General features: G+C 36.2%; 1 protein-coding gene across 1 annotated transcript in view; it reads right to left on the bottom strand.

Annotated features, from left to right (window-relative positions):
• Positions 1-19845, bottom strand: part of ATP9B (ATPase phospholipid transporting 9B (putative)) — a 172371-nt gene that overhangs the window by 114085 nt on the left and 38441 nt on the right. Inside the window, exons 5-6 of the mRNA XM_065753250.1 lie at positions 18884-18992; positions 8554-8612 (exon numbers count right to left, since the gene is read on the bottom strand). Coding sequence (XP_065609322.1) covers positions 8554-8612; positions 18884-18992 — 168 coding nt within the window. The remainder of the gene's footprint in view (positions 1-8553; positions 8613-18883; positions 18993-19845) is intronic.

Genomic DNA, 19845 nt, shown 5'->3' with positions numbered 1-19845 from the left:
TCACTGAATACATATCACTGAAATACTGAAAGTAATATTCTATTGAGAAAAACCCTGATATTTAGCAGAAAAAAACCCAAAAGTAAACAGTGAAATACCAAACATTTCAGTATTTAAGCTGTATATCCAGTATATACTGATTTTTTCCTAGCATCCTCCTTTTTTTTTTTTTTCTCCCAACATCCAAACAAACACAGAGGGAAAAAGCAAGGCACACAGCAACATTTTCCAATTTCACGTATTTACAAACCTCTCTTTTGCAAAGACAACATTGAATAGAATTCCTTTCTTAGTACTTAAGTCATACCCAAGTCAAGTGCAGCTGTAGGCCTGTACTGACATTTCCCTTCCAAGTATTTAACTTATTGCATCAAATCAGGTTTTCAATTTTTCACTGATTATAAGACATCAAATCTAAGTTTTTGTGGATTAAACAAAACTGTACAGTAACTGTTGTCCCACACATACAGTCTGCTATCCAAAACTACCCAGATCCTTTGCTCTCCCATCATTCATTAATCACTCACACACAAGGCATCTACCAGTTAAACACTGACACCACAGAGTTTATGAATGAAAAACTGGGGAAGCAAAAATAAGTGACATGTCAAAACCTGCAAGGTATACAGAAAAGAACAGGCTAATCTGACAGAGATCAGAGCGAAGGCTGAAAGCAAGGATGAGAGAAAATACAGCAATTAATTTATGTTTCTTCTATCACAACTTGTATCTGGTATAGCATATACTGTCCTGCTCAATTCTGAAGATAAATACCAAACTTCATTTGCTTTTCATTTAAAAACTTAACTACTTCAGAAGTCTCAGTGGACTAACAACGACTAACAATTTAATGCTAAAATATATTTCATTATTTTAATTTCAGATTACTTGTTGAAAGGATATAATGCATAAAGTTTCACTTAGAACAGTATTTTCCACACTGAAATGCAGTTCCATTTGAGAATTTCATGTTTTCACATTCAAGGCATACCTTTTTGATATTGCCTTGAAAATCACTTCACAGCTAAGGCTCAACTTTTATTTTATGAAGAGCTCAAATGTCTGTTTGAAGTGAGAGTAGAAAGGAAAATACATGTGGCTGACAAAGCCCATCATAAGGCATACATGAAACTCATGGATTTTAGCCTTAAAATCTTTATTGAACTTACCAACATAAAAAGATCATTATAAAAATTAAGATATTCAAGATATGTGAGCATCTCAAAAATTATTTCACATCTCAATTATAATTGACCTGGAAAATACAGTGTTAGTTCAGTTGTACCTCTATATTCTGCATAAACTACAAGCTACCGAAAACTGTTTAGTTGGTTCTTCAGAGAAGAAACATCAACAAAGAAAGGTTTCAAATGGTTAGGAATCAAGCTAGCCTTAACATTTCAATTCAAAGCATGAAACAATGGAACACCTTGAGTCATCAATCTAATATATCAATCCAATATATCCAATCAATCCAATATATATCCAATATATCCTGCCTGTAAATTTTACAGTGATTGTAATCAAAACAATAAATTGATTCACTGTATCAAAGCAGAAGATACATTTCTGTAATACCCACAAAAGTCCTAACTAATTACATTCTTCTGTGATAGTTCAAAATTGATCATTATTTGCAATTGAAATACATACAGCACACAGCGGCTCTAACATACTTATCTCAATGGGAAATCAGAGAATTCTCTGAGTTGGAAGGGATGTTTAAAGGACATCCAGTCCAGCTCCCCTGCTATGAACAGTAACATCTACAGGTACCACAAAGACAGACTGTCTGATAATGAAAGGCACCAGGGACAGGGAAGAGCCTGTTCCCTTTTTTCTTACAGCCCCCCTTTAGATATTGAAAGGCCACTGCGTCAGGTCTTCCAGAACTCTCTCTTCTCCAGCTTGAACAGCTCCAGCTCTCAGCCTGTCCTCAAAGGGAAGGTGTTCTATTCTTCAGGTCATTTTTGGGACCCTCGCCAGGACTCACTCCAACAGGTCCAAGACTACTGTACTGAGGACACTACATCTGGACACAGTACTCTAGGAGAGGTCTCACCAGTGCAAAGTTGAGGGGGCAGGATCACCTCCAACAACCTATTGGCTGCTCTTCTTTTGATGCAGCCCAGGACGTGGCTGGCTTCATGGGCTGGGACAGTCACACAGCTGGCTCATGTCCAACTTGGCACACCTCAAGCCCTTTTCAAAAGGACTATACTCAATCCTTTCATTCCCCAGATCATACTGATAGTGTAGGTTGCTGCAACTTAGGTGCAGGACCTTGTACTTGACTTGTATGTGCTAAACCTCACAAAGTTCTCCAGGACCCACTGCTTTAGTCTGTCCAGGTCTCTCCGGATGCTATCCCATCCTGCAAGCATGCTGACAACACTACACAGCTTGGTATCATTCTAAAACCTATGAGAGTGCACTCAATCCCACTAAAGATGTCACTGACAAAAATATTAAGGAGCATTGGCCCCAGTACTGAATCCTGAGGGATGGAACTCATCACTGACTTCCATCCAGACACTGAGACACTGACCATTGCTCTCTGGGTAAGACCCTGCAACCAGTTCCTTGTCCATCAAATAGACCACCCATCCAGCAATCACTCATCTTCCCAGTTTGGAGAGAAGGATGTTGTGTGGGACAGCGTTAAAGGCCTTCCTGAAATCCAGACATATGACATCAATGGCTCTTCCCTTTCCACTGATGCAGTAACAACACTGTAGAAGGCTACAACTTTGGTCAGGCATGACTTCCTCTTGGTGAAGCCATGCTGGTTTTCCCGTATCACCTCCCTCTCTTCCACATGCCTTAGCGCAGCTTCTAGGAAGATCTCTTCCATGATCTTCCCCAGCACAGCAGGAGGGTTGACAGGTCAGCAGAGTTCCCTGGGTCATCCTTCCTTCTTACCCTTGCTAAAAATAGGAGCAGCACTGTCTTTTTTCCAGACATAAGGAACTTCACATGACTGCCATGACTTTTCAAATGGCACTGTGAGTGCCTTAGCAACTGAACCAGCCTCTTCCCTTAGGACTCTGGGATGTATCTCCTCGGGTTCCATAGACTTGGGGGCATTCAGGATCCTCATGTGGTCACAAACCTGATCTTCACTTACAGTGGGAGGATCATTACCCCCACAGACCACAACTTCTGACCCTTCTGCCTGAGGGCTGTGTGAAGAGCAGTTGCTGTTGAAGACTGAGGCAAAAAGTTCCTGAGTACCTCAACCTTCTCCTTCTCTGTTGTTACCAGCTTGCCTGTACTACTCACTTGGTGGGCGAGGGGTAGAGGGGTGGTAAGTCTTCTTGTACTTTCCTCTTCTGGCTGATGGACCTGTAGAAGCCTTTCTTGTTTTTCTTTGCACCACTTGCTAAGTCTAGTTCCAGGTGAGCCTTGGCCTTCCTGATCCCATCTCCACAAATCCCAACAACAGTAATAGTGGTGACTGTTGTAAAATAGTATTTTGTAGCTGAGAATTTGTTCTGTCAACTACTGTTACTGCACTATCTGTATCTGTTGTAGCTTCCACAGAAATAAATAGGAGGCACTACTTTCAGAGTGTCCTAAGTAAGATGTTGTACATTAACCTTTGCCTTAGTTCTTGAGTAATCACACTCAGAATAATAATATTTCTGACTATCTCTAGGCAAAGATTTCCATTCCTACAAACAAACATTCTTGAGAGCACTATGCAGTTACAAGTGTCATTTTGAATAATGTTAGCAAAATAAATATTTCAGATTTAACTTTATAGAGGCTCAGCTTTGAGGAACACTGGTTCAGAAATGGAAACAACTACAACTGTATCTTCTACTGATTCAGTATAGTACAACAGAGATAGGCTATGGAGAGGTTAAGCCAGGAAACAGAAAGAATCTCAAGCAAACAAGAAACTGGAAAATTGAGCATGTCTTTAAACACTCAAAAATGGGATGCTTTTTTTTTTTTTTTAATCTGAAAACTTTATATGGTGAGCAAAAAAAATTCTAGTCATACCTTAAAATTACATGCTTTTATGAATAGATATGTCATCATTTGCAGCAATTCCCATTCACTGCCTAAAGCACAAACAGGTAACAATGTGTGTTTTTGTCTGCATGTCAACAATATGCCCCTTGCAGATGCTGGTCACATGCAATTGTAGCTGGTACAGCATATTTACTAATTTGCGTTACAACAGAAGACCACTCACATTTTTTATGCATCGCAAGTACATATTCAATCAGAAATGTTTCATTTTCAGATTTGAGGAAAAAAATGCAAGACAAGGGGTAATCTTATATATATTGTGTGCAAATTAGTCCTAAAACAACAAACAAAAAGGACAGGGAAAATGCAAGTTCAAATGAATATTTAATTAAATGACAATAACAATTAACCAGATAAACTGCCTTCATATAGATTAGCTACACATTTTTACAGCTTCCCTGCCAGCTCTGACATAAATCCATTACACAAGTTTCAGGTTACTGACTTCATGCCTACAAAATTCAGTTACTTCTAAACAGGCTAAAAAACTTGACCAATAGCCTTAAAATTTTGGAAAAGTAACAGCATAGCAATCCAATAGAGAATTAAATAGAAGTTTTAATAGTCAGAATGTGTTACCATGTTTACAAAGCCATTACCAGATGCAATGTGGAACACATGTTTTACATCCAGCACAAATACACTGGGTACCAGGTCTTTATAACTCACAAAAATAAGCATTATCCAATTAGGGACATGACCACTTTCACATTTTAGTAGAAAAACATACACTATGATTTTATATTTTGTGCCTTTTAAATGGGTTTTCTCTACTAATTTTTCTTTCCTGTAAAGCAAACGTGCTAAAGAATTTGAATGCATTCTTCCATGTAAGTAAGGCTAGCTACTGTATTGTGTTTACTTTAAGAAAAGAAAGTGTATGACTGAAGTGCCTTTTTTCCCCATTAGGTTTTCTACACTTTGGAAGCAGGAAGAAAGATTCCACGTGATTATTAGATGAAAAAGTGTCACTATTACTGGAGACACTGCAAAGCAAAGATCTCCTTGCAAGTATCTGATACCTAGTCACTATAAAAGATTGACTACACAAAAACAGATGGCAAGCATGCTACAAAAATCCTTAACACACCTCACTATGGAGAAAATTAAGTTTTGTTATACATTGCCACTAATAGCAGCGAAGAGTTAATCATGTTAACCCTCGTGTCATATTTATCAAAAGTGAAACAAGTTAAAATGACTACAGATACAACTTCAAACATTCCGAAATCTATGAAGAAACTACGTAACCTCAATTACCATGCAGATTAACCTAGAAATGTTTGATTACAGTGAAGTCTGAATATACAAGTCATAAAAACTACTACAACACTATGTTCTCTTAAGTCTGAGCAGAATTAGTGCTCCAAGAAATGTGCATTTTCATTTCTCAGTCTCTTAGGCCTATGTTGCTGATTCAAAGACTCTTTTCTAGTGATCTATGATAAGACCATAGTTAATGGAAGCTAAGTGCTCCTTCAGCTTCTGGGCTTCTACAAGAAGCTCCACCTTCACCCTGGAGCACTAGTCATATTGAAAAACAAGGAAATTCACTAATGTATCCAATCTTTCTTACAGTAGAAGCCACATGCCTCATTTGAAAAAAACTTGGAACAGTCTAGGAATGGTATTCTTCATTTCTCTCATTTTATTATTACAAAATCATTATTAATATAAGCTTCTGCAGCTCCATACTCATCCTTGCAATTCCCCTACAACTGCTGTCCTACAACTTCCCCTATTCCTACAACTACAAGACCTTCATGACTTCACATTAATGTTTCATATTCTCCATTTGTTATGAACCACGTACTTTTCTCATTGACTAAAACATTCATGCCTACTTATGAGTTAGAAATGGAAGAGGCACTTTACAGTTGTTTTCTTGCACGTTCATGCTGTGTATGTTAACATACTTTACAAATGCTGGCTAAATTTCTCTTTACACTTGAGATCAAGAAAAAAGTAGTTCTGTGTCCCTTTACTGCTATGCAAGAGTAGCTTTTAAAGTAAGATTAAACCTTACTGCTTTGCATTTTAAAACTGCTGTGTTATCAACATGCTACTAATATATTACTTATTTAAAAGTGAATGTATTATACTCACCTCACACATTCAGAAACTGTTCCAAACAGTCAAAGACTTACAGTAACTACATAAAAACTCATCAATTCTTCCAATTAACTTGAAAACCTGCACACCTGTGCATTCACAGGAAAATAATACATCTAGAAACATGACCAGGAAGCAGCATGCCTGTTTGCAGTAAGAGGAAGGGGAATGTTTTCCTGCTAACAATAAAAATGACTTCTAACCATTAAAAATTGATAATATTTTAACCTTTAGAGGCATTCTCTTGACCTAGCATTATCACAATACAAAATTTTCATTTGAAACTAAATACGTTATTCAGACCTAAACTGTTTCAACTACAGTACAATCAGAATTAGAATTGATTCAAAATTTATTAAAAAAAATCAGAGGATATTCTAAGATCAAACATAGAAAAGCTTTTCAGTTATTAGTATTTGTGATGCAGTGACTTGTTAACATATGGATCTTCAGCTCAAATGAGCCATTAATTTCACTGCAGAAATGCTGTTGATGCATCTTCCTGTCAAATACAACGTTAACTTGTTTCTTTGCCATTAGAGTGAGCAATTGAACATTTCACTCCTGACTGGTTCTTCGGCTTAAGAGTCATACTCTGAAATTGAAAAGTGCTTACTCTAGCAAAATACACTTCTAAATAGAATTAGAAAACATTTAATTTCATTACTTTAAGGTACCAACATATAAGCCAGAAGCAAAAACAACAACAGGAAAGAAACTGTCTTGGGAGCAAGAAGGGGCTTGCAGCTGAAATGCAACAAACAAGTAACTGCATGCATCTTACCAAGATACTAGAGTAAAATCCTCACTAAAAGGAATTATACCTATTACTTCCCTAAATCCTTAACATTACTTTTATATCAAACTTCAGGTACTCAATAGGATATGGTCTATAAACTACTGTAAACAATGATGAAATAAATGCTAATAATCTACCTCATACCAGACAGATTTACTTTTGAAGTAATCCTAGTTGCCCAAAATCTAGTATAATTCAACAGGTGGATGAATCTCAGTACATTTCAGGGAAAGTACATTATCTCTGTTACCACTAAAAGCTTCCCTAATGCAGTATAATTAATTCCAGTTTTAAAGATTAAAGCAGCATTTCTAAAAAAAATCATAATAAAAATAAAAGTTTGCTTTGAACGTTCTGAGGAATGTTTGGAATATGTTCAAGTGATCACTAACACAGCAAGTTAAAAAACAATATATGTCTGTCCTATATATCTGTGTAAATGTCCATCTTGGCTATGCTAGTATACCCTGCTCAGAGGGTCTCAACAAGACATCAGGTACAGATAGCAGATAAAAGGTATAAAGGGGTGGGAGGGAAGGGAATGTGAGCCGGACACTGTACTAACTACACAGAAAGAAAGGAAACAATAGTTTTCCCCAAAACAGAAGAGAGTTTTCTTGTATGTGGCTGAACAAAGACTGTAACAATCCATGAGTTACCTAAATTCTACCAACAAATATAAAATGAATAATGAGGGGGGCATATCTGCTCAAGGTTTTTCCTTTAATAAAAATTCATTTACAACTTGCCACACAACACCTCAAACAAAACAGGATACAAGAACACAAACTTCAACTGGATTAAGGATTAGGTCTTTTTTACAGAGCAAAATGGGAATAATTTGTTGGCACTAAGAAAGTAAGTCACCCTTCCAAAACTAATTTATACAAAAATATTTTTTGACAACAAGAAAAAATAGTCAACTTGGAGGTTACTATAGCCTCCTACAGCACAGTACAGTAGGGGAAATAAACCACATACTTAATCTATAAGGATATTTCCTTAATATAGGAAGACTGGAGCTTAAATTAAGATCTCTTTAAAGATGAGTTCTGCCTAGATCACTTCCTAAAACAAACCAAATGAAGTAAGCAACAGTCTTTATTATAATACAAATACAAAGGAAAGAAGAAGTTTACAACTCTCATCCATCATCTAAAATCAAACTAACTTGAAAGATTCCCCTCCATTTCTTTTTTTAAAAGCACAGATATGCATGTAACTTGTCCTAAAAGGCTTCAGATATCAAAAAAAAAAAAAAAAAAAAAAAAAAAGATTTGAAGGAAGGTATTAGAAGAAAGGTACCAGTACCCAGACAGCTTAGTACACCCACCTAGGAGGACACAAGCCAAGAATATAATTCAGTAACTGCATGCCTTTCACTAGTTGAATTTAAGCATATTCCAATTTATAAGTGCTTTATATCCAATTAAGCTTATAATTAAACCCAAAAAGAGACTTCAAGTTTATCAAATAAGACTCAAACTAAAACATTACTTACTTAGTATTTCACAGACAAGTACCTCAATACACTTCTCTCCAGAAGATAATTAGCACATTAATAATCTTTAGTCTCTAAAACGTATTTTAAAAGTATCAACCTTTTCCACTATGATGAGGTCTCCAACTTGTATGTCTGAACTCTTAACTTGCACTTTACCTTAAAAGAAAAAAAAAAAAAGAATATTAATGCCTGCCTAGGTTGATTACGAAGAGTCATAAAAATATAAAAGCAAGTTGTACTTCAAGATATTACCATTTGGTGAAAATGCTACTATTTACACAAAACTGGTATTTGAAGAACACACTAAGAAACAGATGTAATCTCTAAATAGATAATTATGAGGTTTTAAAAGTGTATAGTTTTCTAGGCAATTAGCTACTGTAATAGCATTGGAGAGATACTGAAGTCTGATAGACAAATCAATAACTGAGTTACAGAACTGGAAAAAATGATCATTTAATGTCACTTATTATGTACTCCCTGTGACACATCCGAAGTGACTAGGCTTAGTCACAAAGCATCTTACACATAAGTTGCTCGTCAAAACCCAGTTATCCAACAGGTAGCTTTACTCAGTCACAGACAACACTGATAACTGGCACTGCCTGAGCCTTGTCGGCAATCATAGTAGAAAAGAGCTCTGTTGTATGTCAGAAAAAATGCCTGAATACTTCATCTTAGGAAATTACAATAAAATCTGAAATTCAGAATTTCCATTTGCTGGAGCTGCTAATTCATTAACTGCTGTGAACAACTCATTCAAAAACAGTATACATCAATTCTGTATTTTCTGTAGGATGTTAATATTTTTTTACGATAGCTGAATTTTAATATTAGTATCTGAAAGATTGAAGAGAGGTTAAGTTGCTGCCCAAAATGCATTGCTGACTGCACTAGAACTGAAGACTTCTAGTCACGGGTCCTAACTACGTCAGGAATCGTTGCTTAAGTGAGTTAAAAAATATTAAAACTAAAGAAAAAAAATCACCCTATAGACAACCTACAAGTCACTCTCTTTCAAGACATATAATTAGCAGTAAATTCAGATCTGTTAACTCAGGCTATAAACATACACATATATATTTATACACGTTATTTATATATATGTATACACACACACACCCTGATGAGCTGAAACATACATCTATACAAAACCTTTCCTCATCAGAAGCAGTAGGTATCTCATTAGCATGTCAAAACATGGACTCAAGAAGCTAAAAATCTAACAAAATGAATTACAGAAAAATGACCCACAGAAGCACACCAGAAGCAGCAATCAGTAGTAAGCAGCATTATGAATAGGAGAGTAATGTACACTGTCATTTCTCATTTATAAGATACATGAATAAAACTGAAGTAAGTCCCAAATCCTCACTGTAGCTCTCAATGAAGAGAGATCTGGCAGTTACTTTCACAAAATTCCTACATTTTACTACCTTTGACTAAATGTGTCTTATGGTTAAATAGAAAATAACTGAAGTCAAATTTCACACAAAAATAGCTGTTTCAGTTCACTTAATGAATTTATTCCTATAAATGATCTAATTTTTAGTATGCTTTCCACAACATTGGCACTTCCAAGACAAAGAAACAATGTCATTGGAGGTCAGAAGTATTGTTTTAGTCTGTCTGCATATCTTTTTTGGAAAGCCAGTCTTTCTTACTGAATATCCATTAAAAACAATCAAATTTTTGTAGTTGCCAAACACATCCTAGCCTCCCACTCTTTAATATATAACCAATGATATCTTCAGCCTGACTCCCAGTCTCATCATAACCCAAATGTGAAGGTGAAGGGAATAGCAGAACTGCTGATTAAAAAAGCAGTAGCAAGAAACAAGAGTATTCTACAGGAGTATTCTACAACTGGGTTGGGAATCAGATTAGTATAAATCTCACAATTCGAATCAACATACTTAGACTGCTTAACTATAAAGAGAATTCACAGGTTTGTACCAAGTCCAAAGTTCTGACTAGACATAATTAATAGTATACATCAAAACAAATGGTAATATTTAATTTGCTTTCTGCTATTTTTTCTAAAAGTATAGCATTTCCTATTTCGTTTTCAATTTATCTCCTGGGAATTTCCTAATAGACACAAAAATCCAACTACTTAAGCTGTGCTGCATCTCAGAACAATGCCAGCTACAGTCACACATGACTAAAGCTATTCAGCAATATTAACCAAATGAAACTAGCAGCAATTTTATCAAATGGAACAACTGACATCCTCAGTCATGTTCTAACAGCATCTAAAGTAAAGATCAAAAGAGACTAACTTTTGGAAAAGGTAGAACTTTCATTTGTGGCACTCTAAAGCAGACAAAAATAAACAACTCCAAGCACAAAGTATAACAACAGGAACCTAGACATCATCTTTGCTTGTATTCAGCCTAGCAATTGGCAGAATTTCACAATACAAATTGAAAGTTTCCTAAATAGACAGTTTTCTAGGTGACTAACATTTTGGAATGCCTTCTTTATTATACACTGATAGGTCTTGTTGGAATAGTCTGGTTATCTCATATGGAAGTCTATGACACAAGACAACTATTTCTGCAATGAATCTGTATGACAGGACACATTCCACTAAAAACTAAATAGTTAAGTGTGGCAGTAATTAAAAAAGTAGCTTTAGATTTTGAAAAAATGGCAAATAATGCTTTCCTTTAAATCAGCAAAAAGAATCATGAGATAACACTTCAGAGAATATTAACATAATACAAATTAGTTAAGACGCATTTAGAGAAAAAACTCACAATGTTATTTGCTTCATGAACTATTCTTGCTAATAATTTTTTCACTAGAAACATCTCAGTAGCAAAACACTCTTGACTACCTGGGTAATTACTAATAAAGTCCAAAGCTATCAGAACTGGCTGCACATCCAGACTTTATAGTCTATCAAGGTACAAGGCTTTTACCTAAAGCTATAAGCAGAATTATGCACAACTGGAATACTGAAACAAATCTGTAGTAAATCACTATGCTTTCAAGACAAAGTCCTTTGAAAAGCACTGAAATTATTTGAAAAACACTAATAAACTTCTCATATGTGCTACCTATTTCACATAATTTAAGAAATGAAGTAAATAAAACAAGGCATTCTGTGTACTAGAAAGAACTTTATTAATGAACACTTCTTTGAGTAGAAACACTCCTGAAAGAACAGGAGCTTCAGAGAGAACTTGAAAATAATTTCAAATTGCTCATCTTACACATTGTATCTTGAGTACAGTCTGAAAAGAATGCTTTTGGAACTTGTAACAGAGATTGTTTCTAACCAGTAAATATCAAGCTCTGGAAAAAAGTCAAGTTTAAACCATATCAAAGTTTTAACTAGTCTACATTAGGTTTAGTAGACAATGTAATTAGAGTACACACAATATAATGGGGAACTGAAAGACTTCATTAAGTGATGATGATTTTCAGTGCAAATGCTGTCCTCAAGTCCTTTCAAACTCCATCTTATTTAGCAAGCTGAGATCAGTCTTAAATCAGTAATTTAATACTCCAGAGCTGACATTTCCTCTCTTTCAGCTTCTTTTTGGAATTCTTTTTGAAACTAAGTTCCAGGTTTTCTTGCTGTTCCTTACAGCTCCTCTGATCAGCCAGATTAAGTTGATACAATACTTCTAAAAATGTATGTGTTCCAAATGATCAAAATAACAGGAACAATTTTGGTTTGACACACTGCAAGCAGTAATGACCTAAAATTCCTCTAGATTCAGAAATATTTGTTCTTTTAAATGCAGTAGCTTTTTAAGAAGCACAAGAACAACCTGTACTTGAAGTTTCAATACAGACTGTAGTTCACTACAGCCTTATAATAATTATCAGGGCATTCCAATAAAAATCTGATTTTAAAAATGCACATGAAACAAGTATAAAAGACTCAAAACCAAACGCTTCTTAACAGAGAACACAGAAATTAAAAAAAAAGTCAACTGAGTTAAAAACTCTGTAAGATAGCATTTTAGGAGCACAGTATAAACAAAAGTTCAAAAGTGAAAGAAATTAATCATGTTACTCTAGCTCTCTAAAAGATTTCTCAATTCTCAGATTTTTCAAGAAAGCATACTAGCTTTCACACTTTGTTTCCTCCTTATGCATAGTTATTCATATTATAAAAAAACTTGCCTTGCTGATAAGAACAAACACTAATTCAAGATATTGTAACACTTAAAAAGCCACTACTTCTCAGACTAGCAACGTGCAGGTCATAAAATGTTTATTTTTAAATGTTTGGGGAGTATCTCAGGCCCAAAAAGACTCAGTAGCTAAGTCAACATCACTGAGTAGTCAAGGAAGTCCTGGTTAAGACAATTTTAACTTACCAATCAGCCTATACATTATACATAATACAAGTAATTAACTACAATTCAAGTAACAGTAGTTTATTTCGCTACTGAAATATTTCCCTAAAGTAAACAACTAGAAGTGATTATGAAAGATAAAATGAAAATATTGCAATTAAATGAAGGGTAGTACTAGAATAGAATAGGTAGAACAGTGCTAACTTTTATTTTTTCCTACTGACCCACTCATTTGATCAAGGTAACTTGCTTAATTTCTCAACGTCAGTTTCTTCATTTTTGAGATGGAATAATATCTGTTTCAAAGAAAAGTTTGTAAAATCTACAGAAGCCATCAAATCACTGGGGGAAAAAAAAGATGCTACAGAAGTATGAAGTATAGCTCCACTATGAAAAGCAACTCTAAAGAGAGGCATTGATTTTCAGGCTTTTAATTAAATCAGTATCAAATTTGTTCATTCACAAGTAACAAAGCCTTCTTTCACTAAACCATTAGCCTGTAGCTTAGAAAAGTAAACCTAAACCAATTTTTTCTCCTCACTTAAAAAGAATACCACCAATTAAAATTTTGTAATTATATTGAAAAATTCTCATAAAAATAGTTATTTGAGATGTAGTACTTGTATTCATTAATTTGCAAAGCTAAGTTCCTAAATCCTCAGAGTCTGCAAAAATATTAATCTAAATCTTTCAAAGCAGGAGCTTTGTGGTTGTTGTTTTTTTTTTGTTTTTGTTTTTTTGTCTCAAAACAACACATTTCATTTTCAGAAGGAAAAATCCTATTAATTATGAGTTGCAAAAAACTCATTTATTGTTTTATATGTATGTTAAAGATTATTTTTTCCATAAAGCTTAATACTGAGTGGGGCTATAAACAATACTTTATTATAAACGGCGACATCTCAAAACATTCACAGCTCAGTCATCACACCATAGATGTGTGATTCCAAGTTTATTACCATCAAAGATCTTTAATCTTCTGTCAGATATCACTGAAGAAAGAAAGAAAGAAAGAAAGAAAGAAAGAAAGAAAGAAAGAAAGAAAGAAAGAAAGAAAGAAAGAAAGAAAGAAAGAAAGAAAGAAAGAAAGAAAGAAAGAAAGAAAGAAAGAAAGAAAGAAAGAAAGAAAGAAAGAAAGAAAGAAAGAAAGAAAGAAAGAAAGAAAGAAAGAAAGAAAGAAAGAAAGAAAGAAAGAAAGAAAGAAAGAAAGAAAGAAAGAAAGAAAGAAAGAAAGAAAGAAAGAAAGAAAGAAAGAAAGAAAGAAAGAAAGAAAGAAAGAAAGAAAGAAAAAGAAAGAAAGAAAGAAAGAAAGAAAGAAAGAAAAACTCGAGCAGAACATAAATCAAGTATGAAATCATGATAACACTGACACCAAATCTCTGAACTGAAATAAACCTACACATTTGCAGGTAAAAGTTCCCTATCCTTACATTTTTTAAAACTTCTATTTTGAAGAAGTTACTGCTCTCTGTGCATCAGTTCCTGATATAATCGTTGACTACACCTATACTGTATCAAAATCTATATTCCATGCCTATAAAATAGTAGTGTCAAGGCAACCAAATCAGGTTTTAATTTGAGAAGTTACTTATTTCTAAGAGAAGCTACAAATGTGAAATTTCTCAAATACACAGATCAAAAAATATTATAGAAACTGAGACCATGATGGAATCAGGATTCCCAAACTGCTACTTAACTGCTATTTAAATGTTAGTTATCCCACTAAGAACTATAAGCCATAGACTCCAGAACTAAGGATTTCAGACTGTTACCACTACTGTTGAATACATAGGATATATAAACTATTTCAAAACTGTGTTCAGTGTCATGTCGTAACAGGTTTAAAAAACTAGAACCAGCAGGTTAAATTACAGTTTTAAAGAGTAAATGTAAGAGCCTATCTCTTTACAGATTGTACTAAAAACATTAAAGATCTGGAGGCCAACAATGCAACCACCTGAGATAAATAAATAGCCATACTGTTTGCAGATTTACACAGTGGTATAGCTAAATGTTGACAAAGCTATTCCAGATTGACAAGGGAAGGAAGAACCACAGTTACTATGTTGCTCCCTGCTGCATGCAAGTTCCAGAAAAGAATGCTAGTTTCCACACTGGTTACTGTTATTCACAGTTGTAGATTACATCTTCATTAATGTGACTTTTCACCATCTACTTACCTTTCCATTAACTTTTTAAAATGGTGTTTACATTGCAAGATTTGGGCGGCAGAAGGGGGCCACATGGGTAGCCTCTGTCAGAAGAGACCAGGGGCTGCCTCAAGCCAGGCACAGACAGTTTCAACCAGCTTGAAAAGGGACCCATCACTCACCAAAGCTGAGCTACTGAGTGATACTGCTTGTACATCTGTGGCAATGTATTTAAGGAAAGATTAAAAAAAAAAAAAAAAGAGCCATGGAGCAGCTGTGTGAGGAATCAAAACTGTGAGTCACTACTCTGCAGACACCAAGGTCAGTGCAGAAGGGCAGGAGGTGCTCCAGGCATGGAACAGAAGTTTCCCTGCAGCCCAGGACAGGCCCAGAGTGGAGTACACTGTCTCCCTGTAGCCCATGGGGCACCACGCAAAGCAGATTTCCATGTACACTCCGTGGAAGTCAGAACACAGCAGCACATCAACATGATCTTCTCACATGACACAGCATGTGGAGAAGGGCACTTCCTGAAATAGGCTGTCTGGTGGGAAATTCTGGCCTGTGAGTAACACATTGAAGCAATTTGCTCCTCTAGTACTACACTCCATGGAAATGACCCATGATGGAGCAATTCTTGAATTGCAGTCCACAGGAAGACAATACTGGATCGGTTCCTGAAGGACTGTATCCCATGGGAAGGACTCACCCTGGAGCAGAGGAAGAGAGTGGAGAAAGAAGCAACCAAGACAAACTATTATGGACTGGGAGCCGAGTCTGGGAAGAAAGTGAATGGTAGAAAAATAGTTTTCATTTGGCTTTATTTCTCACCATTCTATTTTATTATTAACTGGCAATAAATTATTCTTAAACAAAAGGAGTCTGTTTTGCCTCCACGTCCTTATCTCAAGGTATCTGTTGTTTTCAATATTTTTACACCCTGTTCTGCTGTGGAGGGAGAATGAGAATGGCCTCGTGGGCACCCAGCAACCACACAAGGTTAACACACCACAAAAAAAGTAAGATTTTAGAACAAATTTGTGTTACATTACCAGATTCACACACACTTTTTGGGAGGAAAATTATCCCGAGCTACTCCACGAGCTTCTTTCTTATTAAGATTCCCACATCTGGCAAAATTACTCTTCCCACAGACTATCAAAATATATTCACCAAGATACACTAAAAAGTGCAGTGAAACATATGCTGGGAAAGTGTGAACAGATTTACCCTTGCGAAACATACACTATTAAATTCCAACTGCTTGAGAAATAACCTCACATTACTTACTATCTTCATGCTTTAGAACTGTTAAGGATTTTCCCTGGCATTTAAAGATTAAAAGAGACTTCCTAGAGTACTGTAGGAAAATGACCTTCCAAGGTAATAGCTACCTGATTTTGTTTTGTAATGTTATTCACTACTTTGACTTGATCAAAATCTACTCATTATGACACTTATCTATGTGGCACTTAGTTCTGAATGTAAATACTAAAATATGCTAAGCAACATTAAAATAGATATTTTTTCTGTTATGTCCATATTAAATATTTACAATAACCTAAAGAATTTAATTATCACTTCATTCTTGAAGTGCTTCATTTCTTTAAAAATCCTTATGAAAAGTCAAAAACTTTGAGTCCAAAAGAAGCCATAGTCATGCTCCCCCACAACATCTTTTTCTCCAAAATGGAAAAATATGGATTTGAGGGGTGGGCCATTCAGCAGGCAATGAACTGGTTATGAGATCGTACCCAGAGAGTGGTGGTCAATGGCTCAATGTCCAGGAGAAGATTAGAGATGAGTGGTGTCCCTCAGGAGTCTGTACTGGGGTCGAGGCTCTTTAGTATCTTCATCATTGACATTAACAGTGGGATCAAGTCATTCACAAACCTGTTGAAGGTGCACACCCAACTGTGTGGTGTGGTCAACATGCCTGAGGAATGGGATGCCATTCAGAGGTACCTAGACATGCTTGAGCAGTGGCACCCAGGTGAATCTCATGAGGTTCAGCAATTCCAAGCGCAGGTCTTAGACATGGGGTCTTGGCGACTCTCACTACCAATACAAACTAGGGGACTCAAGAACTGAGCACAGCACAGCTGTAAAGAACATGGGGGCACCAGTGGATGGAAAGCTCGACATGAGTCAGCCTTACGATCTCACAGCCCAGAAAGTCAACCACATCCTGGACTGCATCCAAAGAACTTGGTCAAGGCAGGTCAAGGGAAGCAATGCTGACCCTCTACTCTGTGCTGGTGAGATCCCACTTAGAGTACTGTGTCCAGAATCCCTCACCTGCTGGTCATGCTTCACTCGATGAAACCCAGGATACAAATGGCTACAAGCTCACTTTTGCCCACTCATGTTGAATCTTTTATCAACCAAAACTACCCCCTAAGGGCTACTCTGAAGCCAATTTTCCACCCATCCTGTATCTGTGCTTGGGACTGTCCCAAGCCAGGTGCAGAACCTTGCACTTATCCTTGTTGAACTTCATGAGGTTGGCATGGGTACACCTCTCAACCCTGTCCAGGTCCCTCTGGATAGCATCCTCTCCCTCTAGCGTGTCAACTATACCACACAGGATGGTACCATCTGCAAACTTACTGAGGGTGAGCTCAATCCCACTGTCCACGTTGCCTACAAAGATGTTAAATAACACCAGTGACAACACCCATTCCTGAGGAACACCACTTGTCACTGGTCTCAATTTGGACATTGAGCAGCTGACTGCAACTGCCTAAGTGCAACTATCCAGCCAATTCCTTAATTAGCAAGTGGTCCATCCATCAGATCCATTTTTCTCCAATGTGTCCTCAGTATAGGAGACATGGACCTACTGGAAAGTGTACAGAGGAAGGCCACAAAAGTGATCCAAAAGACTAAACACCTTCCCTATGAAGACAAACTGAGAGAACTGAGGCTGTTCAATCTGGAGAAGACAGGGCTCCTGGAGGACCTGACAGCAGCCTTTCAGTATCTAACGAGGAGTTGCAAGAAAAAAGGGAACAGACTCTTCCATGTCCTTGGAGAGATTTAGTGTCAGGCTGGACCAAACTGAGCAACCCAGACTAGATGTAGATGTCCTTACTCATTGCAAGAGAGTAGGACTAGATGGCTTTTGAAGGTCTAACTCAAACAATCCCATAATTTCATCAGTCTACTATACCATACAAGGTTGATATGACAAGCGCAGCACCTGACACCTGCCTGAACGCTATACAGCTGGATCCAGCCTACTAATACAGATGCCACTGTAAAGCATTTATACCCCTAAGCAGACCAATACTCTAACCTAACTTAGTGCCATTTGCAAATCTACTAAGGAGACACCTGAACCCCTCATCAGCATCACAGATATTAAATAAAATTAGTCCCAATACTGAGCCCTGGGGAATATCCACTTTTGACCAGACATAAGCCATAACTGTGACTTTTCCTTTTATTAATTCCTAGAAAGAAAGCCTCAGATATTAAAGCACTCTGTTCCAATTACGTGTTCTCACATTTATGCAAAAACTGAAAATAATAATATCTGGGCAGACTTTCAATGCAACAACCTTTTCTTAAACACAAGTGTATATACAAGATTCAAGGTCTCAAAATTTTAATTACACTTCTTACTGATTCCATATTTCGTAGAGCTGACAGTGCTACTGAGTTACTGTTCATTATCAGAGAACTGCAGTTTGAAGTAACAATGCTAAATAGTAACATGGTTCAAAATATGCTGAGTATATGCATACATTATTCCATGTATAAGCAGCAAAAGATTTACAGTACTTCTTAATCCGTTTAAAAGTTTCAGTTATGAGCGAATCACACATTTAAGTTCTGTATCAGTTTCATTCTTAATAATACAGTTTGAGTATCTGATATTTCTCTCGAGCTGAAAATAAATGTTTGAAAAAAAAGATTAAATATTTTAAGGATTTATATAAGTGGTTTTGCTAACCTCGTACTGTCAGCTTGCTATATAGCTGTGAGTTCATTTCCTTGTCTCTCTTGTAACGTCGATACTCATCAACAGCTTCCCGTACCACTGTGACCGTTAAAACAAATCCCTGTTAGAGATAAAAAGATACAACTCAGAATTATCAAAGCTCAAGAACAGAAACACAAGCAGGAATACTCTACAAATTAAGAACATGAACTTAGAATATTTAATTTCCAATGTCTCAAATACTGACATAGAAAAAAATCCTTTTTTCCTGAAAAATTAAGTATCTAAATACTTGTGCTGAATTTTTCATGGGACGGTGCCACTGCAGCTTCTTCTAGAGCTCCATATGCAGTTAAGAATATAGAACCACACTGGGATAAACACAAATAAGTTTATTCCCCTCTTTTCTGCTTCTTCTCAGATACACTTTCTGGCTTCTTGAACTCAAATACTTAGCCCTTCACCCTTCTCTCTGAAGGAGATATATCATTTTCCAACAGCAAAGGGATCTTACCATTACCCTCACACAAGTAAGATCACTATAAGAGGTTTAGATATTTACAAATCCTTCAATAGATAAGTCTTCAGACTGTTCACGTAGCTTAAGAAATCCACCAATTATTTCCCTTTTATGTAGGAAGCTTTACATGTAGTCTAACAGACCTATTTTTTTTTCAGTTTTCCAGTCTTCCCCTACCCTCTTAGTAGAGAGAAATCAAGATGTAGTATCCCTAAACAGTCTTGACTACAATTTTTCCTTTCAATAGTAAGGGTTCAGTTCCAGCCCAACATCCCAAGGCTTAATCTGTTACAAGCTCATAATTACAGACTTCTGGTTGTCGCAATAGTTACATCAAACAAATCAGAACAAGGTAGAAGAAATTATCTTTGTAAAACAAATCCCTACTCATTTCTGGGCACAACCAAACCCCCTAGTCATGATAGTATTTTTGAAACCTAATTTTCAGGTCTTA

Source organism: Cyrtonyx montezumae, unplaced genomic scaffold (assembly GCF_038088225.1).
Source record: "Cyrtonyx montezumae isolate F1298 unplaced genomic scaffold, pur_monq_1.0 scaffold_8, whole genome shotgun sequence".
NCBI classification, from domain to species: domain Eukaryota; kingdom Metazoa; phylum Chordata; class Aves; order Galliformes; family Odontophoridae; genus Cyrtonyx; species Cyrtonyx montezumae.
Note: the sequence above shows the minus strand (reverse complement) of the source record. Positions and strands in the feature narration are given on the sequence as shown.